The sequence below is a fragment of the Archocentrus centrarchus genome, chromosome 5 (assembly GCF_007364275.1).
Source record: "Archocentrus centrarchus isolate MPI-CPG fArcCen1 chromosome 5, fArcCen1, whole genome shotgun sequence".
In the NCBI taxonomy this organism is placed as follows: domain Eukaryota; kingdom Metazoa; phylum Chordata; class Actinopteri; order Cichliformes; family Cichlidae; genus Archocentrus; species Archocentrus centrarchus.
In genome coordinates, this window is record NC_044350.1 from 12,367,775 (window position 1) to 12,393,224 (window position 25,450).

Consider the following 25,450-nt stretch of genomic DNA (forward strand, 5'->3'; position numbering starts at 1 on the left):
CAATGAAACACTGCCCAAATGCTGACAGAACATGATGAGCACATGGCTGCCTGAATACAAAGTGTGCCTGTATTGGTAGCAGAGATAGAAAAGCGAAAAGGGAGTGAAAGTTTGTGTGTGCGCACTGAAAAAAGTAATAGAAACACATTGTGCCAGGACTAAATGCTAGTCCTTTGGCAAACTTGTGCTGAAGTGATCTCCTGACCTCTTCCATGCAGCCGTGGACAATAGCAAATCCCTGCTAATGTAATCAGTTGGACAAAATTTTAGGCTTGCATTGTATGCTGCTGAATTCAGTGGACCAGGTGCAAGAAAATGGCAATGCTGTGGATGAGGTCACTGCCCATTACACAGTACAAAGCTAGAAAAAAGACCAAGCAACTTTTTCTTTCTGACGTTTCCAAGAATGAAATAAACTGTGTGCTGCTGCACGATACGATGTAATAGCAAACACCACAGCTGCTGCCACTAATAGTACTACAGCTTTTATACTTTACCTTTGAATATCAACATATAATTGTAAAGGAGATGGAAACATTTGAACAATTTGCTTTCATGGTACCACAAAACAGCGACACTGATGATGAATGTATCACTTGCAATGTAGGAAATGAGAGTCGCATTCAAATACAAACTTGTTGGTATTGGCTGCAAGGGACTCCTACATTATGATTTTGTCGTGGTAATGGTCCATTTTCACAAGTTTAGTAAAAAAATAACCACCAGAGTATGGATAGAAAAGTATGTGTTAATGGAAACCAAAAGGAAAATTAATGGCTCTCTGACTAAAAATTGGAAAAAAGTGAGAACAGGTATTATGCAGGGGCATAAATTGGAAAGGCTCAGACTCTCTGACAGTGCAGGTGTGGTGCCAACTCAGTGCTGAATAAAATGGACACGATTTTTAGACAACACTGAAATCTTAACTCTGCTGTCCCAGGAGAGCACTGCTGCTTCTAGCAAAGTCACAGTATTTCTGTTTGCCTTGGAGTAGACCAGGCAGAGCAGAGACCAAGTTGTTGATAACTGCCACAATGACCAAGCCGGTGGTGGCTCTAAGACACCTGATAAAATTCTGATCTAGCGCTATCCAAAAACAAAAATAAGGCTCTTCATTTACGGAATGCATTATAAATATCAGTTTTTGGAAATCTCTCCAGCTGAAGCACCGAACTGCACATATGCAAAGGAAGTGGTGATGAGACTGGCCTACACTGAGAGGAGATATTCCTGATTTGGGGGGTAAATTCATTCACTGGACACTTTTTTTTTTTTTTTTTTTTTTTTAGGTACACCTGTTCAACTGCCCATTAATGCAAATATCTACTCAGCCAGTTGCATGGAAGTAAGTTAATGTATTTAAGCAGACAGACACGATGAAGTTCATCAAAATGGGGAAGAAAGGTGATTTAAGTGACTTTGAATGTGGCATGGTTGTTGGTGCCAGGTCTTATTTCAGTACTTCAGAAACTGCTGATGTACTGAGATTTTCCTGCACAACCATGACCAGGGTTTACAGAGAATGGTCAAAGAAAAAGAGAGAATATCCAGTAAGCAGCAATTCTGTGGACCAAAATGCCTTGATAATGCCAGAGGTCAGAGGAGAAAGGCTAGGCTGCTTCAAGCTGATAGAACAACAGTAACCACTTGGTACAACCAAGGTAAGCAGAAGAGCATCTCTAAGTGTACAACACATCAAATCTTGAAGCAGATGGGCTACAGCAGCAGAAGACCACACCACGTGCCTCTCCTGTCAGCTAAGACAAGGAAACTGAGGCAATACTTTGAGGCTACCGAAGACTGAAAAAACATTGCCTGATCTGATGGATCCATCCTGCCTTGTATCAACAGTTCAGGCTGCTAGTGGTGGTATAACGGTATAACAGCCATCAGAAGATGTACCCATCTTCTGATGGCTGCTTCCAGCAGGATAACACACCATGTCACAAAGCTAAAATCATCTCAAACTGGTTTCTTAAACATGACAGTGAGTTCACTGTACTCAAATGGCCTCCACAGTCACCAAATCGCAATCCAATAGATCACCTTTGGGATGTGGTGGAGCGGGAGATTCACTATATGGATGTACAGCCAACAAATCCACACCATGTGTGTGTGTGTGGCAGTTTTGAAGGTAAAAGAGCATCCAACCCCATACTAGCAAGGTGCACCTAATAAAGTAGCCAATGAGCCTATATTTTTGTACAAATCTACACATCAGCCAGCTATTAACAGTGAAGAACGTATTATTCAACATTTAACTGGATTCAAACAATTCAAGCTGTTTGTCTGAATTCAGTTTAGATGTAAAGGACCCCGGCTCCCAAACAGTTCTACTTGCAAACCATCAGATCAGAAAACACCTCCTAGAAGCTTTGAGGGTAATAAGTGTGTGTTTGTTTGTTTGTTTGTGTCCATCTGCTTGGATTAAGAGTGATTTTTTTTCCTACCCACACTCCTATGGTCCCAGAGTCTCACAATAAGCTTTGTACGCTGCCGGACTCTCGTCTTTTTTGATGTTGGCTTAGTGCGCTACACGTGTGACAAAAAGTTGATGTGTCTAAAAATTATCCATTTAAGTTATAATTCAAACATGGCTGATGGTACGCCTTGGTGTCTTACTCAGCTGCAACCAGTTCTTTTTTTACATTTTTTTGTTTATTCAGGCTGCTTTTGCTTTTGTGCGTCCCCACCCAAATCTGAGCTCAGTGTGAGACGCAACCAAAAACAGAAATCAGTTGAACATTTTTTCACAGCAATACAAAAGCCAGAATTTTAAAAACAAACAAACAAACAAACAAAAAAAAAAAAAACCCCAGAAGCTTAAACAAAGGCATAAAAGTTGGCCACAGAAGGTATCAAAAGATATGTTAACTTTATCCACTGTGCCAAATCTAGAGTTAAAAAAATAATGTTGATATGCTCTTATAAAATTCACTTTATTTTTGCTGCACTCGCTCAACAGCAGTGGCATCGTCTCGTAGCATTATCTACATATTGTTTTGTTATCATATGCATCCCATCACAAAGTTACATGACACAAATGTAAAAGTTTGTCTCACATTGCATGAAATAGTTAATCTGTGATTCAAAACCTTCATTCAAAATTAAGGATTCAAGCCTTAACTTTCAAAAATCCAATTATATTCTGAAGTATTTTGACAAGGACACATTCCAGAGTTAACTTATTATCTAGAGAGGAATATCAACTGATATGTTAATTAGAGATTTTTTGTCACAATAATATTACAGAGGCAACATGAAGTGATAATAGCAAATTATCGCCCAGTCTCTCCACTATGTGTGGAAAACTGCCAAGCAGCAGGAAGCCTAGTGCTCACATTAACAGCATACCAATGTCGCAAATAGCCTTTACACCTTTACACAAGCACATCTGCTTTCTGACAACTTCTCTGTGAGCCACTGTGCTCGGAGCTTTTTTTCTAATGTTGCACATAATGTCGGTCTTCCATTTAGACTTTGAGGGTTAGCATAAAGCAAAGAAATCATACCTGAACCTCAGTAGACAATTTACAGGAGTATTTAAAAAAAAAAAAAACAAAAAAAAAAACCCATAAAATTAAAAAAAAATTATTAAAAAAATAAATACTGAGGCAACAAGGGAGTAACAGTGTAATGTGTTCTTTGGTTAAACACAGTGTGACACAGGTAATGCAGAGGATTTACCGAATTCGAGCCTCAGCTTTAGAAGCTGCCAGGTTGTACTGTTCAGCTACCTCCTTGTAGTTGTCCAAAGTCTGCGGGCAAAGAGAGAGAGTAAGAAATATGAGGATGAATTCAACAGTATTTTACAGCTCAGAACTTTTTACTTTGAGTTATTAAAAAAAAAAAAAAAAAAACTGAAATAAAAATTGGCTGCTCAGGAGGCTGCATTTAATGATCTTGGAATTTGTTTCCAAGGCTTAATATAACTTAATTTTCAGATCACAAAATTATAAAACATAAAAATCAAGACAGACTACATTAAAGTCTTCAAATCAAGTGCCATGAATTATAATCTACATAATTTTACCACAATTACAACTACCTTTTCCAATTTTGTTCAAGCTTTGAAAGCCAGCAATGATAAGAAAAATGCATAAAACAACATCGGAAAATGTCAAATTCATTAAATTAGTGACCTTTGAATTTTGCAGCCTGCTTACAAATCTGAATGTTGATGGTCCGCTGGTACTTCATCTCTCATGTGAGAAACGGTGGCATTTAAATAAACTTACGTCACAAACTGATCTTGTAACTACAGCCGGGTCACAAACAGCACACCTTTTTATAATCAGGGGTCACAGTAGTAACCACCCTGCATCATGGTCTCAGCTGCTCACAGAATGAGCCGCAAGGAATAGAAATAGTTAATAGAAAACAAACCGCAGTTGCCGTTCACACAAGTTACACACACATTTCTGAACTGGATATTTGCATTCACACATGCACCTAAAAAAAAAAACTTTCATGTATGTGATGGTGTGGAAAAAGTCCACATTTAAAATCATCAGCTCAGTGAGACGTAGGATCACCTGGCAGGATTTGCGTCATACCGTATGAAATACAGTTTGTCTAGAAAACCCCAAAGATGAAGCAAATCTCTGCAGCCAAACCTCTCATACGCATTCAGCGAGCAGTAATCACCATTTTAAACCAATAACCGCGGTGCTCTGGCTTTTACTTAATTATTCCCTATATTCCCAAAAGATGGGGTGATAGGAGAGGAAGATAATTGAAGTGATGGAATAAAGAAGAGATGGGATCAAACACAAACCTCCCCCACAATCCCTAGTTCTCTACTCCTCCAGTGCCCCCCAGTCATTTTCTCATCTCATTATTTCAAGCTGATGTGCAGACGTGCAATTCCTGATCTGAATGTCTGGTGTTGGAACTGACTCAAGTAATGTCGCAGGCATCTTTTCCTTAATCCTATCTTTTAGTATTCACTACAGTGTAATAATCGGCCTCTCCATTATCTACATTCCTGTTCTTTAAAGGAAAGATGTAAAAGAAAGTCATGAGTCTCTTATGAAGGAGGGTATTTCAAAATTAGCGCCGACTTTGAAGTACTGTAGATGCAATGTAGGTAATGTAGGCACCAGATTTCAACAAGGATCACTGTTTGTGTGTGCGATTGTCACTGTGAGTCCACAATATGCACTATAAATATAATAATAAATCAATTCTGGATGCAGATTTTCTCTTCTAACCACACCATTTTCAAACACCTAACAGTAGCTAGGAAAGAAATGTGGACAGTAATTCAGACATATGGAAAAAAGCTACTGACAACATATAGAAAAGTAATTAATAAATGTGTCCAACTATAGGTTTACCTTCCCTAACTATCTCTGTTTATGTTTGGGCTGCACAGTAATTCAAAATGTGAAAATGCCAAACATCCCCAGGTGTATGACTTTATCCCTGCCAGTTATGCTTCCTAGCTGTGGTATATTGGATTATCCAGGACAGAACTTGGGATTAGACTCCTGTTGTCACCATGTCTCTCCTTTGCCAGTGTAGGACTAGGTTTAAATACCATATACCCTGACAGGGATGGGGGAGTAATGACTGCAACTCCAAAGGTTTCAAGTCAAGCATATTTCATACCGCCATCCTGTACCTTTGGAACAAGAGACAGTTACAGACCTCTGAACTTCTGCTAGGATGTTTTATTAATCTACTAAGCATAAACCATCACTAATAAATGCCATAATCTGACAGTACTAGAAACCAGGCCCTGGATTCATGGACATTAAAGAGTCTCTTTCTTTTTTTTTTTGTTGCAGTAAAGCTACTACTTTGGCTCACCCTTTGGGAATATGTGGTAAGAAGTTAGTCTCCCATTAGTGACTTAGCCCTTAGCCTCGGGTCAAGGGCTCAATGGACAGACTCAGGGGAAAACTGGGCTGAAACTTGAAAGTTTATGGTTCCCTTGTGGGACATCAAGTGTCTGAGCCAAGATAAAAAAAAAAAGTCTCCACAGGGGCTTAAACCCATGGGTGCTTCTGATTATGCAGGACAAAGAGTGCTGGGCACCAGAAAGAGAAGCAGCAAGTAGATGGCTTAGAGGTAAAGTGAACTTCATGCTGACAATGAACCTTTTTGGAATATATATGAACTTTTAAGAGCAGGAAAAGCACCACTGGAACTGATGTCCATCAAGTGTCCAAGTTAAGCCATAACAGTATAACATGCACAATAACGGGACCTCCCTTAAAGGGAATGCAGACATTAATGCACCTGTCTTTTCAATACTGACTGGGTCACAATATCTGCCATGAAAAGGGTCCTTTTTTTTTTGGTGTATCTTAAGCCAACGCTCCATCTTGAAGATTTTAGAGGGGTCAGGCAGTGGTTGAGGCACCACTGCTGGGGGGAAAAAAAAAAAAGAAAATCACAGAACTCATGTAGTTTAATGAGTTCTCAAATGTTTTCAGTGGTTATAATGCTGCCATTCATTGTAAAATATACTTTGAAAATGCAATATTTTTACCCTTGCACATCAAATGTGCTCTTGAGAGATTCTCAGGAATTTTCCAGTTTGGAGCCTTTTCATGCTTCATTTAAGCATCTTATCTGTTTTTCCCCATACAAACATGCAAAAGTAAAGAAACAAGGCTACTCAAGCAGCTTTACAAATGAGCCATTTGATTGTTATGGGAGGCACCAGCAGATTTATAACTATCACACAACTGGCCAGCTTAAAAAGGAAACAAGGGGAAAATGAAGAGAATACTACCAGATACTACCAGATACTACCATGTTCACATATGTGAACATGGTAGTATCTGGACCGGCAGGTACAACTAATCCAGCTGAAATTTTAGGGGGCTGTGAGACTGTTCAGTGGTTGTGTGTATATATATATATACACACACACGTTACTTTGTGTCTAATTAAGAACAAACCCCAAGCCAACAGCCCTAGCTCAGCTCTCGTGACTACAGAGAGGTGGTAGCACTATCACTGGCATACACACACTGAGCTCTTCCAAGTCATTTCCACCCATGGGGACAAAAGCCCAATGTGGAGAGACAGAAAGAGGGGCTGACAGCCCTCAGTGGGGGAAGGTAAGGTTTTGGGGTTGCTGGAAAGGTTCACAGAGGGGATTAGTGGTTGTGTATTGCCTTGCATACATGCAGGTGTGTGACTAAATCTGTGTTTCTACTTGAATTGTTGTGTTCAGATGATCCTTCAGTGTACACTTGTCTGAACACCCTCCAGGAGCTGCGGACAGAGATGGGCTGATGTCAGGATTTCGAGGGAGAAGTTGTTTCATGCTCCACGCTTGGACGAAGGCAGATTAATTTTTTTTTTTTTTTTTTCCCCTGAGAGGAAGCAGTCGACAAAGTGGGGTAGAAGGGATTAAAAGAGGTGAATTTTAAAGTGAGACTTGTTTACAGAGTCACAGGGTATATTTCCACAGGAAGACAGATATACAGTACCTGTATACTGGAGAGATTAGGGAGGCATCCAAAAAAAAAAAAAAAAGGAGGAGGAGGAGGACGGAAGGAGAATTGGGAAGGAGCAGAATTAGAAGATGTGCTGGTATGTTCAGCAGGCATTGCAGTCTTTGTGTGTTGTTTTGTGTATACACGATACACGTATGTGTGCGGAAAGTCTGCAGTAGATTGGCCACAATTACTTCTGAAATGACAGCGCACGCAAACCTGTCACAGTGCCCACAAATTTATACACACACACACACACACACACACACACACACACACACACACACACACACACACACACAGTTTTCATATTTGTGTCAGGAGTGAATTCAAACAGTATCCACAGCCTTTAGACAAACATTACAGTCTGTTATCATCATTCATCCCTAAGGCAAACTGGACACCAGACTTTGCTTGTGTGTGTTTTCACACAGGCACACAAAAGTGCACACACTTACATATACCATTATTAGCCTATTAGGGAAATGTGATGCTAAGCCAAAGTAAAATGTTGATTCAATGGAACGTCACACACAAATTACCAGTGGATTGTCTTTTTTTTTTTTTAAATAGTGCTTCCTACCTTTGGCTAAGATCCCCCCCCCCCCCCCAACACACAAACAAACAAACAAAAAAGCATCAATAAACAAACAAAACCCTGCGGCCCTGTGTATTAGGCTGACAAATCTAAATCTGAAAATTGTCATCTGTCACACTAAAACAGAAGGCAGCTCAAGAACGCCTCCTCGGATCCACAAGTTACCCATGCCATGCGTACTAATGGACCTCCATACAATCATACATAATGGATTTTTGAACTGTGTGCGATAACGGGCTGGATTCTTTTCAATTTCTCAGTTTTACATTGAGCTCCAACAATACCCAATCCTGTTACTGATAAAATTTCTCAGTTCTAACATTTGACATGTCTTTATAGAAAATGTAAAGGCAAACGTATGGAAAGCTTTTTAAAGACTTGATTGATATGGTTTTGCCACAAGTGAGACATATTACTCTTTTAGCTTGTGTTTTGCATTTATGTATATAACCTATGTCAGTCACAATTCAACTTTTAAGTGGCCATTTATTTCAGCCCCACTGGAATTTGCAGCAGGTATGAGAGAGTGAAAAGAAAAAAGATAGGATGGGAAATGGAGAGGAGGCTTGAAAGGAGGGCTGGATGAATGGAGTGCTAGACTGGAAAATGAAGAAAAAGAAGGAGGTGGGTGGATGCCGGCTCAGGATAGACTGTCTGTTTAATGCACAGTCCATATAGCCTCTTTATCTCTCCCTCTCAGTACCCTGCTTTTTAGCTTCCTCATTCAAATGCAGGTCAGCTGCGTGCAAGTGAGGGGTGAAATAAAAAAGATAGAAAACGGGGCTGCAGCGGCAAGCGGAGAAAGATAGACCATCCTGCACTCTTCTGCCAATCAGTCTCTTCTGTCAAGTATTGCACTGTGTGTTGCTTGCTGCACGGAGTGCAGGGGCCCTCCCATTTAACTTGGCTATGTAAAAGGTTTTCTCACAGGCCTAAAGGAGGCGAGTGTCAGGGAGTAGATAAGGTCCCCCTCTGCCTGATGGGTCTTGCTACAGGGAGGGAGAGACTGAGTGGAGGGGCAGAGAAGGAGTCAAGACCCCAGGAGTGTCTACCAAATACCTGAGGGAAAGCTGGGATGTAAGGAGAAAAACAGAGGATGGACAAGGGGATGGGAAAGGGGGACCTGTTACCTTTTCATTCCCATGTATCCTTAAAGTAGTGTTATTGTCTCTTTTATTGGACTCTATTATGGTAATGCTATAGTATTCACATTTCAGAAAAATCCTTATCTTATACTGGGCCTTGATGCAGTTCCTGAGTTCATGAACTGCCTGAAACAAGCCGCTTTAACTCCCGTCTCTTCGAGGCCAACTTTCTATGAGTTCCCCTGATTCGCTGCAAGCAGAAGCAGATGCTTGTGGGCATTTACGTCACTGTTTTCTGGTCTAGAGCTTCTGAAAATGAGCTGTAAAAAAGGTGGAAAAGAAAAGCTTTTTATTCTTTATTGCAATTAGCTGTTGCTCAGTTACATCCATAAATGTCAGAGCCAGAATCAGATCTGGAATATGAGAGTGGACAGCACGAACATCAACAGCAGAAAAGTACCTGCATAATGTGGAACATAAAAGTGGACTTAGTCTTTCAATCATAAGCTGCCCCTGTTAATAACTGCTCATACGGGAAATGCACTATAATGCTGACATGCACCATTACTTATTAGTGCTTTAACACATATAAAAACAGCTTGCAATAGTTAATAGAATTATAAAGAGCATCTTAGTTATAACATACAAGCCCACTGTGCTAACATAAACTGCAGTAATGCAGCCATTTGGTCTGATTATCAATACAAGCTCAATATCAAGGAAACCTTTTTATTAATAGTACCTGAGCTTATGGTTTTGTGTCTGCAGAACCACCACAGTCACCATCATCAAAAATCTTGAGACAGTCGCGAATGAGGGGCCTGACCGGGCCGAGATGCTAACTGAAGCACGACGCCTCCTCTTTCTGGAAAGGGTACTTTAATGTGGTGCCATTAGACTTTGTTCTGCCACATAGACTGACCATCTCACTCTGGCTCAGTGTTAGACTGCTACATAACTGCTGAGCGTAACTTAAACGCTTGATGTTGCACCACTTTTATCTCTGAACATTGAATACTGAATACTCATACCAAGTTTCAAAAGAGTCGGCCTAGAAATAAGGGAGGAGTATGGATTTAAAGGTAAACATCAATGTACAGTATTTCAAGGTAATGTCAAAAATTCATAAAAAAAACAGAAAGAGAAAATATGTCTCCCCTATTTTGCAGAGCTTTACCCAAAGAGTATTTGTGCCAAGTTTCAAAAGATTTTGAATATAAAATACAGAGGAGTAGCGAATTTAGTAACAAGTTGACGGGCGATGAATGGGTTAGGGTTAGGGTTATCCGATACCGAACACCTGACGGCAGACGGTTCGGTATCGGATAAGCTCCAGTGACTGTTGTCTGTCATTGACAGTGGAGCTAAAAAGAAGAGAGGAAAAAATGTGATTTGGCACTATATAAACAAAACTGAATTGATGAAGTCTTTTTGTATTAGCCAAGCTAAAAATGCATCTTCATTATGGGCTCAGTTGAGTTCTCTGCGAATTGCCCTGCACAAAATATATCTTTGGTTTGAAAAACAAATTGTGAGTTCACACATACATACATTCATATAGGTGGGTTTTTTCTATGCCCAAGCACTTTTCACACACTCCAATGGATGGATGCATCTTGCCCGAGGATACTTGGACATGGATACTAGTGGAGCTGAGCCAGGGATCGAACCACCGACCTTCCAATTAACAGAAGACCTGCTCAGCCTCCTGAGTGACAGCCACCCCCTTGCTTTCATTATAATCAAATGTAGACAAATAGCCCACATTTGATTACACATTTCCCGTGTAGAGCCATGGGCAACTTATTGACTCAGACAGAGCAGGTGGGTGCGGCCGCTTTTCTCACAGCCAGAAGATGCCCAGGAAAATCTGTTTGGCATCAAACAGATCCAAAGAGTAGAAAATACAGAACAGCCTGACCTTTTGGCTCACAAGAGATTATTTAAAACTTCTGTCATGCTTAATATGAGCAGTCATATTGAACATGAGAAAAGACAAAAGAAACTCATCCATTCAAACCCCATTTCCTTTACATTTAATCATTCATAATTTTTCAGGGTAATTTGTCACCTGTGTTAACTTGGAATTGTTCTTCCTAAATTTACCTCAGTCTGAAATTCTACTCCCATCTTTTTGTTCTTCAGGTATTTGCACATCCTTTAGTGTATAAAGCTGTTTTTCTTGCGCTAAAATTCGACCCTAGTGCAACGTTGCTCCTCACAATGTCTTAACAATTCTGTCCAAGTTTACTGTGTAAAATGAAAGCCAGCTTTATCAAACCACCATTCTAGTGATTTTTATTGTGCACAGTAACAAAGACAAATTAGCACTCAGGCTGAGGGAAAACAAGACATTATTCCTTAAAAGCATTAAAAAAAAACAAAAAAACTTCTTTCTATTCTGTGAAAAAGACCATAGGGTTGCTGGCAAAAGAATGTAGTGATGAGCAAAGCTCAGTGCATTTCATTAGGCAACTCAAGCTGTCTGAGGAACCTCTTGAGTGCAAGTCCATCAACAGAAAGTTGCGCCTCTTATCTGCATGCTGAAACTTTTAATTCATTTACATTCACATTCTGACACTGGTATGTGGGCTTGGCATTTCTGAGATATGAAAGAGTGCCTTTTATTCCAACAAGATTTTAATCTCCATGGAGAGTGAGTAATACTGCATCTCACTTAAGGATTTGTTTTGATATTTCTTATATTTGAAGCAGTCTTTTCATTCCAAGTCTACGGGATGTTTTTCATCTCATTAGTGAGGTCTGCTGTTATACACGTACAAAATGTAAATCCGTGTGTCCTCCTAACTAACCTGCCAGAAAACATCTCCAGAGGGAAAATAAAACTGAAACACAAAGCAACTAATGGACAAATAGAAAAGCCATTCAAATGAGCTCTGGCTTTTTCTTTTTAACAGTATACCAATGTTAATGTTGCTAACATTGGTATACTATAGTATTCATGTTTATAAAAGACAGGGAAATGGCTTTTACCTTTTTCTCCAGTATTTCTAATTGCTCCTTATAGAAGCTGGATATGCTGGCAAGCTCTTTTTCTTTCATCTCCAACTTTCTGGCCTTCAAACGAGAGAGAGAGAGAGAGAGAGAGAAGGAAAGGAAACAAAAAAAAAGGAGCTGTTAAAAAAAACACCACTTTTTAAATGGCAAAATATAAAGTCCAGCTGTTGCAGATATTCTGTGACTTATATGACATGCATACGCGACATGAATGTGTAAATATTTAATTTTGATCTTCACCTTGTTCTCCGTCTGCTGGCTAATAAAATGATACTCTTGGATGGTACTGCCCTGTGTTTGTCTGCTGTGTCCCATCAATATTGCAGTCCTGAGATCCAGTTTCATACAATACTGTGCATAAGTCTCAAGCTACCCATCATTTCTTTATATTTTGCTTCCAAGGAGCCACATTGCTCCCTGTCGCAAAAACACAATTTGTTGCCATTTCTTTAGCTGAATCTACAAAAAAATATAACACAAAGACAGCACAGTTTGACAGGCATAAAGGTGATTCTAAAAAGAGCGATTAGCTGAAAATTCGGCATCTCTCTGCATGGTGTACAGTGTATACTGAAAAAAAAAATAAATTGAGAAAACTGGGCAAAAGAAGGACAAGAAACTGAGGTGGCAGGCCTACAAAACTACACATTGCCAATAGTATTCACTCATCTAGTGATATCCTATTCTTAATCCATAGGGTTTAATATGATGTCGGACCACCCTTTGCAGCTTCAACTCTTCTGGGAAGGCTTTCCACAAGGTTTAGGAGTGTTTATGGGAGTTTTTGACCATTCTTCCAGAAGCGCATTTGTGAGGTCAGACACTGATGTTGTACGAGAAGGGCTGACTCGGATTGCCAGACGGAGAAGCATGATTCGTCACTCCAGAAAACGTGTCCACTGCTCTAGAGTCCAGTGGTGGCATACTTTACACCACTGCATCCAGCTCTTTCCATTGTACTTGGTGATGTAAGGCTTGAATGCAGCTGCTCGGCCATGGAAACCCATTCCATGAAGCTCTCTAAGCACTGTTCTTGAGCTAATCTGAAGGCCACATAAAGTTTGGAGGTCTGTAGTGATTGACTCTGCAGAAAGTTGGCAACTTCAGCATCCACTAACCTCACTCTGTGATTTTACATGGCCTGCTGTTGTTTCCAATTGCTTCCACTTTGTTATAATACCACTAACAGGTGACTGTGGAGTATTTTAGTAGCGAGGAAATTTCACATCTGGACTTGTTGCACAGGTGGCATCCTATCACGGTACCACGCTGGAATTCACTGAGCTCCTGAGAGCGACCCATTCTTTCACAAATGTTTGTAGGAGCAGTCTGCATGCTTAGATGCTTGGTTTTATACACCTGTGGTCATTGAAGTGATTGGAACACCTGAGTTCAATGATTTGGATGCGAGAGTGAATACTTTTGTCAGTATAGTGTATCTCCAGCAGATGAACAGTACCTGAAAGTCATGTCTTTAAGAAATATGAAGAAAAAAAAATCCAGCAAAGACCTGACCCAGGACCTGAAAGATGTATCTGGCCTTTCAGTTGATCCAGCTACAGTTCACTGAAGCCTCATCAGAAATGGGTGGCTGTCAAAAAGCCATTCTTAAGGAAGGGAAACAAGAGAAAAGGCTGAAGAATGCCAAATTACTCAAGAAGTGACAGAAAATCAGTGCCAACAGGTCCGGTGGAGTAAAGGATCTAAATGTGAAATGTTTGTCAGTATGTACAGAGGTGGTCAGGAGAGAGGCACAACACTGACTATAGCCATCTGTTAAACACAGTGGAGGCTCTGTCATGGCTGCATTTCTGGCAGTGGTATTGAGGATCTTGTTCAAACTGATGGAATTATGAACGTAGAAAAGTACAGTCAGATCCCACCATGGAAAGTGTCTGATTGGCAACGCCTTTGTTTACAGCATTAAAATGATCCCGAACACGCTGCCAATGCAGTAAAAGCACACCTGGACAGAGAACACATGATGAAACATCAGTCATGGATTGGCCTCCCCAAAGCCCAGACCTCAACATTATGGAAGCAGTGTGGAATCATCTTGACTGAGAACAAAATAAAAGGCAGAAATATCCAAAGAACAGCTTTGAATGTCCTTCAAGAAGCCAGCAGAACTATTCCTGAAGACTACTTAAAGAATAACGAGAGTTCAGGCTGTGAATAAAGAAAGAAGAATAAAAGAATAAAAGGTGGTCATACTTTCAAGCTTGTTAGAATTGTACAAACTCTGTTTTTTCCCCTTATATACTGTATTTCTATGTATTTTCCCACGTTTCAATAAATCACTGCACCCATTTTCCTAGCAAAATCAAAAGAAATGAAGGGTAGATCAAGAGTTTTGCATCATACTGTACATTTTTAGGACTGAATGTGTACTCTTTTAACAGTGTAGAGCTGAAAGCCTTAAAACTTCTATTTATTCATTTATTTGAATGAAAAAGATGTCTTTGTTGAATTTTACTGTGAGTAAGTTAATAATTTGTGCTGGGAGTAACAAACAAAAACATTAGCATCTGCATTTAAACAGTGTACGGCTCCAGAATTTTACAATTGCTAAATGAAGATAAAGGCTGAGATTTCAGCAAAACGCTAAATTGGAAATATAGCAAAATAACAACTCTGCCTACATATCTCATACATTATTACAATTTAAAAAAAATAAAATAAATCAAAGTAGCAATAAACTGTTAAACTTACATTTATATGGGACAGTAACCATCATGCACATTTTTTTTTGTTTGAAATATTACAAAATAATCCTGTCAAATCATAATACAGACTACACACACATGCCACTTGATACTGTAGCTATACAGTACAGCATTTAGAGGTACTTGCAGAGTCTACATTTCAGATGACCCTTATGTTTCCCTAGCAGTTACTGGAACTGTTTTCAACCACTGTATATCAATCATAATCTGCGTACACAACCGAGCTCCTGTATCAGCTGACAAAAGTTACTCCTCCCAGACTTGGACCAAGAAAATGCCAGCTGTACTATAGTGGCCCTCAAAGGCACTCCAATTTTCAGTAGCAGTGAGCAAACAAAACATAGAAAATTGTCCTTTAACAACATATTTTTAGCAGACAGTACTAGGAGGTTATAGCAAAAAAAATAAAAAAATAAAAAAAATAAAGGCAGTTTTATTTTCAAAACAGTATTTTTCTAGGAACTGATGTTTCCACTATTTTATTTATAAAGTTTGATGAAAGTATGATTATACACATCTACACCACAAAGTGACACACAACAAAACAGCTATTTAAGGTTGTGTCCATGCGTTGTAACAAACCTTACAAAACTACTCAGGTAGCACGAGACTGGCACAGCTGTGGCAGGGGCTGACATGGCGTCGCTGGCGTTAAGATGAGGTGAAAGGCTTTAGCCAAGTTTTGACAGGCAGCAAGATGGCAGATTGGCTGTAGGAAGACCCATAGTTTGGGCAATGACGTAGCAGCATGCAAGCAGAGGAAGACAGGAGGCAGACATCAGAGAGACACACTGAAAATGAGTTGCCAAGCTTAAGTCAGCTTCAAGTCAGAAATATGCATGCATAGTGGTTGTAAATAAAAGACTTATTGTAAAGGAAACTTTCTAAAACATGTGTTGTGGCTTTTATGATGGCGTCACCATCTTTTGCCCATCTAAGACTTCAAAGTGAGCCAATATCATTTCATAATTAAAAAAAAAAATTGTACGGAAAAGAATTCCTTTATAATAAATACTGATTAAAATAACATTATAAAGACATGGAATGCAAGTAATAATTAACTGTAGCAAAAGGTGCAAAAACAAGTGACAGAAGCGATAAAAAGAACGGTGCAGGTTCAGGAAGCACTGCCACGCATGCAAGAACAGTATTTTTTAGCCATGCCACGAGCTCAGTGTCCAGTACCACTGACCATTATTCACTGAGCCAATTTAAGAATGTCTAATCAAAAAAAAAATTTAATGGAACATAAAAATAAATTGAATTGAATGGACAAAGATGGCCGGGAACATAAAAGCAAGAAAATGTTTTGCTTGGGCAGTCACTGAGTCATGTGTTTGGCAGCATAAGGTATGGTGCTCTTTCTATGAAAACATGATTTTCAGAACACAGGCATTATTATATAGTAATAAAACAGATCTGAACTAACGAAATTCAACTGAAAATCCTTGCTGTTTGTTAAGGACCTAAGTGTTTACAAGCATATGTCAAAAGTTTCATCATACAGCAGTTAAAAAAAAAATTTAAAAAAAGACTCAAACAGCTGTAAAAATCTTAATTGCATATAGATGGCCAAGTTGCATCACCTTAAGAGGAGATAGCTGAATGAGCACGTGTGCACAAAATGGTTGAATTCTCTCTACCTGTAATCTATAGAGGTGGGCACACAGTGTGTGTATGTGTGTGCATTTTAAAAATGACTGTCAATTAGCGTTCATGAAGGGCACTTATGAACGCACATTATTTCTAACCAATATGGGTAATGAGTGAAGCAGTGCTACAACAGTATGAACACGACATGGTGCATGAACACAATGAAAGTGGCTGCGGGTGAGGCAGCAATGAGGCCTGGATTTATAGAGTACTGAAACAGAAAGACTGTATCTCACACACACACACACACACACACACACACACACACACACACAGTATGATGGTGTAATGATGACTGATTACTGTACTGAGTTGTGCATTAGCGAGAGTGATATAGATCAGATGGAACAACAGCATCTTCCCTGACTGATCTACTGATCTTCCCTGCTTTTTGCTGATATGGTGGGTACGACCATACAGGCGCGCACTCTTACACTGATTGACATTACATTTATTGTAATCCAATCTAATCTCATCCTAACTTAACAGGCGCGTGTATTCCCAAAGAACACATCTGTAAATCCCTATACTGTGCTCACAGAGCTTTCCCTTTCTACACTGATGCTTAAGGCATGCGAGTGTATATATGTGTTTGTGAGTAAAATCACCTCTGCCGGCAGCACAGATGATGTGTAATTTTCTAGCTGAATACCTCCCAAAGTGTTGTTGTGTGGAATGGTGGCAGCAGCATACTCACAGCCTCGCTTTAATGCACAATGAAAACATGACATTTGAATAGAGGAGAGAGAGAGAGAGAGAGAGAGAGAGAGAATGGAGGGGAAGAGCAAGAAGAACGTGGGTTTTTTTTTTTTTTTTTTTAAAAAGCAGGCACTAGCGATGGTGGCGTTGCTTACCCAGACATCCAAATCTGCAAGCTAGGAGAGAGAGAAGGAGCAGGAGTTAGACAGTAGAGGGTATAAGAAAGGCATAGAGTTGGAGTAGATAGTTAAAGAGACCAACAAGTATATTATGAAAATGACGAAAGAAGGTGAGGTACGGCTATATAAAGAAAAGGGGCACCAGACAAAACAACAAGCAACAAAGAGCAAGAAATAACAGAAGAAATAAAATAGAGGATCAAGGACAGGTTAATACACCACACTGCAGAGCAAATTGTTAAGATTTAAACTTAGGGTGCCAGATATAAAAATGTCACCTGAGACGTCATTTTAGCCTCCAAATACTCATAATACACCCAATATGTCTCAACATGGACTCTGTGAGCAAGTAACTTTGGTCATCTGGATGGCACAGGCAGCAAAATCCTTACTCTTGACATTTTTGGACCTGAGCAAGTCTCATGAGCCTCACCTCACTGTCAGCTTTCCATTCACACCCCCCCTGCCCTGACTACCTATATGTCTTGTTTCACTTCACTGCCTTGTATCTCATGATGTGCCTTGATAATTTTTTTTTTTCAGTTGACACAAAAGAGAATATCTTCAGACCTTCTAAGGCAGCCTGGGCACAACACAGACTTAGAAAAATAAATTAATCTAAAAAAAAAAAAAAAAAAAAGTGGGGGAAAAAAAATGATGACTAATTTCTTTGGGCTTGTTCTGTAAGTGAAGATATTGCTTACATTTAAAACAAAACAAAACAAAACAAACAACAACAAAAAACTACAGATACTTTACTGTTAGTATAGGCTTTAATTTTTAGCTTTCACAATACTTAAACTGCAGTTATGTTACATGTGTATGTTTACTACCAGTCTTATAATACCCCTTAGTAGACCAGCCAGGACTAGCTGCTTACCAACTGTGTTTATATGATCATTTATTTGCCTCAATATATGAGTCTTGAATACACCCATAAAATATTATATTACAGCATATGCTCGAATATCACCAAATCAAAAACATTCAGTTAAAGCATTTTAAGACTTACCAAGTGCTGCCAGTCTGGTATTAGACACAGGACAGAAAGGGACAGATCAGAGCAGTAGGTGGCTCTAATGTTGCCATGCCTCATAAAGACACCATTCAGTTAAATGAGGTGGACTCACAAAGCCAGTCGCGGCAGAATGCGCGTGTGTGTGTGTGTGTGTGTGTGTGTTGGGTAATCTGTGTAACAGATACAGCTGATGCCATCTGTTTAACCTCCCTGCTCTTCAATGGCTGGCCCTAAACCAACTATGTGTCTGAATGTGACTGTGTGTTTGTGTTGTGAATGTGTGTGTATGTGTGTGTATATATGCAGACTCCAACAGAGTGCTCACAGGAGTGTGGGGGTCCCATTTCCATAAATGAAAGTCTTAGAAGATAGGTGAAGACAAACATACACCCAAGCAGTTTGGTGCAGTTCATGGGCCATAGCAGACAATGGTGCTTCAAGCACATCCGCTCACTGTTTTTGAGGCTCTGAGCTCCCTGATGACCAGCAGTCAGCAGCCTCAATGTGAACATTAAGAGTCTGAATCCACTGAGCTAGCAACAACACAGCCAAGAAAGTATTCTAATTAGACTAGGGTTCATTCCCAGGGATTTTCACCTAGATCAAGCTAATGTAGCATTGAGTGTGATCCCTGAGTTAACAAAAGTACATTTAACTGGCCACATACAACTGGTTCATAGCAGTCTATATGTTATATAGGTAGATCAGGTCAATGGTTTAGGAATATATATATTATATATAAAAAAATCAATAAATAAATAAGAGAGAGGCTGATTAAACTGTAGGCAACAGCACCAACAACTGTTTCAAATTCAGGGTGAAAAATTATAAAGTTGTCCTTTCTCACCTGCAGCACACAACAAGATTTAGTTTGCTTTAGATGTGCTCTCATTACTCATCCATTTGGTTCAGGCAAAAATGCTGGCTGTGTAGACAATGCAGGAGGCAGGACACATGAGGTTCACTCGCTCACTGTGAATTCCTCAGACAACTGCCCTCGCTATTCTCAGATGGACACAATCAGATGCCACAGGGAGTTTATGCCAGGGAGGCAGGGCTTATTTAAATGTCCGATCAAGCTGTGTCAGACATTTGCAGTTCTGGGAAAAAAAATATATATTTTTTTTTTGTAGTTGCTCCTTCAGCTGCATCAATCTTTAGCACAACAAACATTTGGACCATTCATCCCTGAAAAGTTCCATGTCTCCACTGAACAGCCCTCTTCAAGTCATGCCACAGCATCTCAACGGAGCTGAGGTCAGAAATCTGACTTTGGCCAACCAAAACCTGAATTTTCCTCTTTTTAATCACTCGTTGTTGATTCACTTATGTGGTTTGGGTTATTGCGTCACCCAACCACTGTTAAGCTTCAGGTCTCTCAACCTCTCTAGCCCTGACATTCTCCTATAAAACTTCTTTAAACTGTTTTCAGTTCAAAGCTCCCTCAATTATTGCAAGGCATCCAGAACCTGAGGTAGCAAAGCAGCCCCGAACTGTGATGTTTCATACACTAGGCTTCACAGCGGGGATGAGATTTTGGAGTTAGTCTGTTTTGCCTTTTATCCTCCAAATGTTGGACTGTGCGTTTTTGCCAAATGTTTTTGTCTCATCTGGGCACAGAACAAAGTGTCCGAAAGTGTTGCAGAACATCCAGGTCTTTTGCAAACTACAGAGGTGCTGCAATGTTTTGTGGAAAGCAGTGTTTTTCTTTGTTTGTGTCCTTCCACTAACACTACCCTTACTCAGTACAGAACAATTTTGTACAGTTGTAGAAATGTATGCTTTTTTTTTTTTTCTTTTTCACCTCTTGGGTTTTGCGTGTTGTGCTCTTGGTCGTCTTTACAGAGCATGCACTCCTAGGGCCAAGACTACCATTTCAACACAAGAATCAAAAATAATGACCCCCCCCCAATGATACAAGCACACAGATTTAATGGATCTCAATAGATTTGATTAATCTATGCTTAGCTGAATTATGTTTGCTGGGTGTATCATGAGGGTCACCAGATGCACCAGCTTGGGAATGCTTCATGCTTGATTTAGACTTGAAATGTTACAACAACACAGTGTGTGTGCATGTGTGTGTGTGTGTGTGCATGCGTGCATGTCTCCAGGTCTCTGTGGGAGTGAAAAAACAGAAACAGTGGCAGAGAATGTGACACTTCACTAAGAACGTGTGTGTGTGTGTGTGTGTGTGTGTCAAGATGAGACCTTTTGATCTGCAAAGCCACCTCACATGGTGAGAAATGCTTCCTTGGAAATCAATTATGTAAATACTGAATTATGCAAATGGTACATTTGAATAAATCTGTGTTTGGGGAGAAAAGATTTTGGTGTGGTTTTATACTTGCAGTCAGGAGAGGAGAGAGAGTAGATGAGGAAAGAGGGCTAAAATGAGGATTAGGCTGGAGAATGTCACTGGCAGACACAGTTTATGCAGTTTAACTCTTGATTTGGCTTTTTAATTAGGGAGAAAGAGGTGGAGAGGAGGAGAGAAAAGGCACAAGCACAGAGAGCGAGAGGAGAAAATAAGGGCTAATTCACTGACAGCTTTCTTCCTGCCATCTCAAATGAGTACAGTAAGCACATTCATCATTTGTGCCAGTAATAAACACCACGGGTAAAGCTAAGTGCTGTCACCTCATCTCTTGTTTGGTTGTTGCTGAAGCTTGGCTAAAACTCCACAGTACTGGTCTGATTTTTCCCCTAAAAGGGAATGATGAAAAGCAAAACTTGAGCTTGCCTATATCCATCACTTTTAAAAAGAGATAAGTTATGATAATGTTCAGAGAAGGTTTTTTTGTTTGTTTTTCAGCTTTGAGCTTAAGAACAGCGGGAAACTTTCATTAATTAATGAGAAGAGATGATAGATGGAAAAGCTATTAATCCCTCAAAATTTTACTTACTTGTATTCATACATCAGTGAAATTTTTAATTATTTTGCTTTTTTTATATTATTGTTTCTCTCCTTGTATTTAGCATGACACTCCACTAATTTAAAATGTGAACTGAAAAACAAACAATAATTGGGTTAACTTTCATTTACAGGTATTGAGTGCATCACGCACCATTGCCTTCTCTCTCAAACAGACAAGAGCTGACACACCAAACAATGAGTAACACAACCCAGGGACATAGTGTATGACACATGTCAAACATTTTCCCCCATTGTTTTACAAAAACTCGCTGGCGCTGTCTCGACACATTACTGCTACTGAGTATGACATCCATGTGACATGCAGAGCTAACTCATTTCACCAACATCATTTCTCCATAAACACCTTCATTTTAATAAGTTTGCTCCCTAAGTCAGTGCCTAGCTACCATACTATGATTCTAGTATAGGTAAAGTTTTTTTTTTGTTCTAATAACTGAAGTGGAAATAATATACCCTCACCGGACGCTTCATTATAGAGACACCTTGGTAGTACTGGGTTGGACCTTTGTGGCATAGATTTAGCAAGGTGCTGGAAACAGTCCTCAGACATTTTCGTCTATTACATCCAGCTCCCAGTTTGTAGTCAGGAGACAGACACCCTCTACTTTTAGGATTAGGCTTAAAATGTTTATTTTTTCTTAGAGTTAGGCCTGGATCAGGTGACCCTCAACCTTTCTCCCCTCATCCCCAATTGGTTGTGGCAGATGGCTGCCCTGAGCCTGGTTCTGCTGGAGGTTTCTTCCTGTTAAAAGGGAGTTTTTCCTTCCGACTGTCGCCAAGCGCTTGCTCAAAGGGGGTTGTCTGATTGTTGTGATTTTCCCTCTAATAATGTCACATAATAAAACTGAAAAATATTTTCTACCTGGAATGTTGCATCTTGGGTCGAGCTTTTTAAACCAGCTGCTTAAAGTCCTGCTTTACCAACATGTTACCTCATCAATAATTTCCATCCACCGTTTGCTCTTCCTGTCATACAGAGTGTAACTAACAAGTGCTCCAGCAACGCTCGATACAGTCATTTGTTTACATGTGGGTCACACATCACCAGTTGCTAGTACCTCCTCTTTCATGGCCTGCTTGTACTCAATGGTGTGTTTTTACCTCAAGTGATGAAACAAGTTTGATGTTTCCACCTATAGTGGGAACAGTTTTCTTGCATATTTTGCAAAGTACTGTGCTGAAATACTCAGACCAGCCCGTCTGGCAACAACAACTATGCCACATTAGTCACCATGGTCACCATGTCTACATGCCTAAATGCACTGAGTTGCTGCCATGTGACTGGCTGCTTAGATATTTGCATTAACGAGCAGTTGAGCAGGTCCGCCTAACAACGTGGCCAGCGAGCATACGTCTTCTGCAACAACTGGATCAAATTGAAAATTCATAGTTGATACACAAAAACAAACAGCAGGGGGTGTCAGTATAATAGACACAGGACAATGTTTACATACATGAGCATAAATCCTCACACTAACATCTGTTTATGATGTACGGAGTTGCATGCACCCACAAGAGACACATGAAACCAAACATGAGAACGCACACACAGTACACTACAAATACCAAAAGGCATGAATTGGTTAGTCTAGCTGTTTGCTCATTAAATGTGTGTTGTCGTCACATAGCTGGGGGAGGTTAAATGAATTAACACTTCATCATCAGCCTGCTTTGCACCACAGACTGTCAGAGACAGATAACAAAAAAGACACTAAAAAGGAAGACAGTGAGAGGAAGGATTGAGAAAAAATATGTCATTAGACTAAGAGAAAGCGGCTTTGTTGGAAAACTGAATTTTAAAAAGTAGGCAGTAATAAGAAGGGGAAAAAAACAAAATCTTTTGTCTTTTCTTCTCGTGAGCAATATGTTTTGTCTAAATAAAGATATTAATTAAGTAAAAATTTTGTATTTTGTTTTCTTCAACTCTTAAAATCAGAGAATGTCTTACTACCTGCATTAAATCCTTTTCTCTGGCAAATACATTCAAGGTTTACTCTGTCATAATCATATTTATAATCATACATACATCCAATAATATTAATGGGCAATTGAAATCTAAATTAATCAAAACACCTTGTTACTCTTTTCAAAAGGTGAAATGTTTAAGCTGCAAATATAATTTCCTTGTGTAATCTCTTATGTGGCAAATATGAGACTTGATTCCACATGAAAAACAGAAAATAAACGAAAGCTTTCAAACTAAACAAATTCAGAGAGGTAACACCCTCGCCCTTTGTTTTTACCCTGCGGTAACTCCAACCCAATCAGCCTAACAATCTGCTTTAATTAGTGATAAATCTTAAAAATTAAAACAAAACAAAAAAAAAAAAACAAACCCTTGACTCATACATAGTTTGATTGTTCAAACATCAATCATCATATCCTTCTATGAGAACAACCGTGTGGGAAGAATTATTTTTCTGTGGATAACAGGTCTTGTCCAGCTGTCTCATTACATCACAACCGCTCTCCGATGGGAGAGGTATTCCAGTCCTACACATTTGTCCTTTGAACTGACAGGATTTGTGCAAGGCGCTCTCTCGCTGCACGGCACCGATCAAAATCTCCTCATCCGGTGAGCGCTCTGCTCGTCAGCAATTACTGTTGCTTTAGACGATGTACAGTGTGAGTGTGTGAGCGAGCGAGAGTGTGCACAAAGGGCTTAGCTGCTTTAACATGCAGAAAAGATGTCAAGTCTGTGATTACACTGGCTGATAACGAGTGGTTTAGCCGTGTGTGAATGTGTGTGTCTGAATCGCTTGTACTTCACCCTCAGTCGGTTTCTATAAGACACTGTTGTGCACCCTCATAGTATGTGGACTCAAACACCCTCACTGTGGTGAACCCATTCAATCTAAACACAAACCTCTCTCACTCCACTGCAACGTCTATACGTGCTTTTCCTAAGCATTCTTTTCATTTATATCCATTTTCTCCTCTCTTGTCATCCTCCTGTCTCTGTCTTTGGCCAACAAGCAGGGCTGGCTATATAGTCAGCTGACAGTCACAGTAGGACATCTTGATTTATTACTACACCACTTACTAAAGGATCTTCTATCTACTTTTCAGCTACTACAGCCTTTCCCCAACCATATTTCTCCTTTTCGGAGCTCTATGAAACCTCTCCGGCTACCACTTTGCCACCATAATGGTGACTATGACTTTTCAACCTACTTTCATGGATGGTTCAAGACAGTGCAGTCATATTCAGTGGGTTTACACTGAATATGACTGCATTTAAAATGTCAGGCTGAATTAAATGTTGGTGTTTCCATAAAATAAATGAATCAATATTTATATTCTTGGAGCCAATAAATGTTGAAAGATAAAAACTGAATGAATGTACAACCTCAAAAAGCGATCACCTTATCTTGTGCTGCTACCAGATCTGTTAATCTGCTCCATAACGTGCCATCTTTTGAAACTAATGAATTTGCCTTTATTTTCAGTATAGGTTATCTTGTGTTAATGAAAAGAATATCCCACCATTAATGAATTAGAGCTGAACCCACATGCTTGTTGCTGAAGTCATATACTCGAGGTAATTAGAACAGACAGAATAATGTAGCCACAGGCCAAATCAGCAAGGAGGTATACAATTCCAGGCAAGTATATAAATGAGTATGTTAATAAATAATATCCTAAAGCTTATAGTGTATGTAATCACAGAGATAATGGAAACAGTTAATTAAAAGATAAAGGTTAAAGTAATCAATAAAAGTGTAGCAATGTGCTGAAACAACAGCACAGAGATCTTGCGCAGAGAATTATACTCTGTAATGAGACAAATGTCTTTTAGACTTAGACAGCAGGGGGGCCTGCTGGTTAGCGAGAACATCTTGTATCTGAAAGGCTGCATATTCAGTGCGAAACACAACATTCCCATTCTTGTCAAGTGTTCAAGTGTTTCTACACAGCAGCTGGGCAATACTCTTAACATGTGTGGCATCAACCCTGTGGTCTGAGTGTTTGTCATCTCAGGTCTGACTTTAATGAATGCTGGGTTTTTCACCCTGGTTTTCATCATCATTTTTTCTGGACAGTGTCAAATGCCTCACTCTGAGTCATCGGTCTCTCAC

At 39.6% G+C, this 25,450-nt stretch overlaps 1 protein-coding gene across 3 annotated transcripts in view; it reads right to left on the reverse strand.

Moving 5' to 3' along the window:
- Positions 1-25,450, reverse strand: part of chchd6b (coiled-coil-helix-coiled-coil-helix domain containing 6b) — a 55,974-nt gene that overhangs the window by 22,278 nt on the left and 8,246 nt on the right. Inside the window, exons 5-7 of one of the 3 annotated variants that reach the window (XM_030728668.1) lie at positions 17,392-17,412; positions 12,135-12,218; positions 3,688-3,758 (exon numbers count right to left, since the gene is read on the reverse strand). In XM_030728668.1, coding sequence (XP_030584528.1) covers positions 3,688-3,758; positions 12,135-12,218; positions 17,392-17,412 — 176 coding nt within the window. The remainder of the gene's footprint in view (positions 1-3,687; positions 3,759-12,134; positions 12,219-17,391; positions 17,413-25,450) is intronic. The other 2 variants (XM_030728669.1, XM_030728670.1) reach the window with 2 other exon arrangements.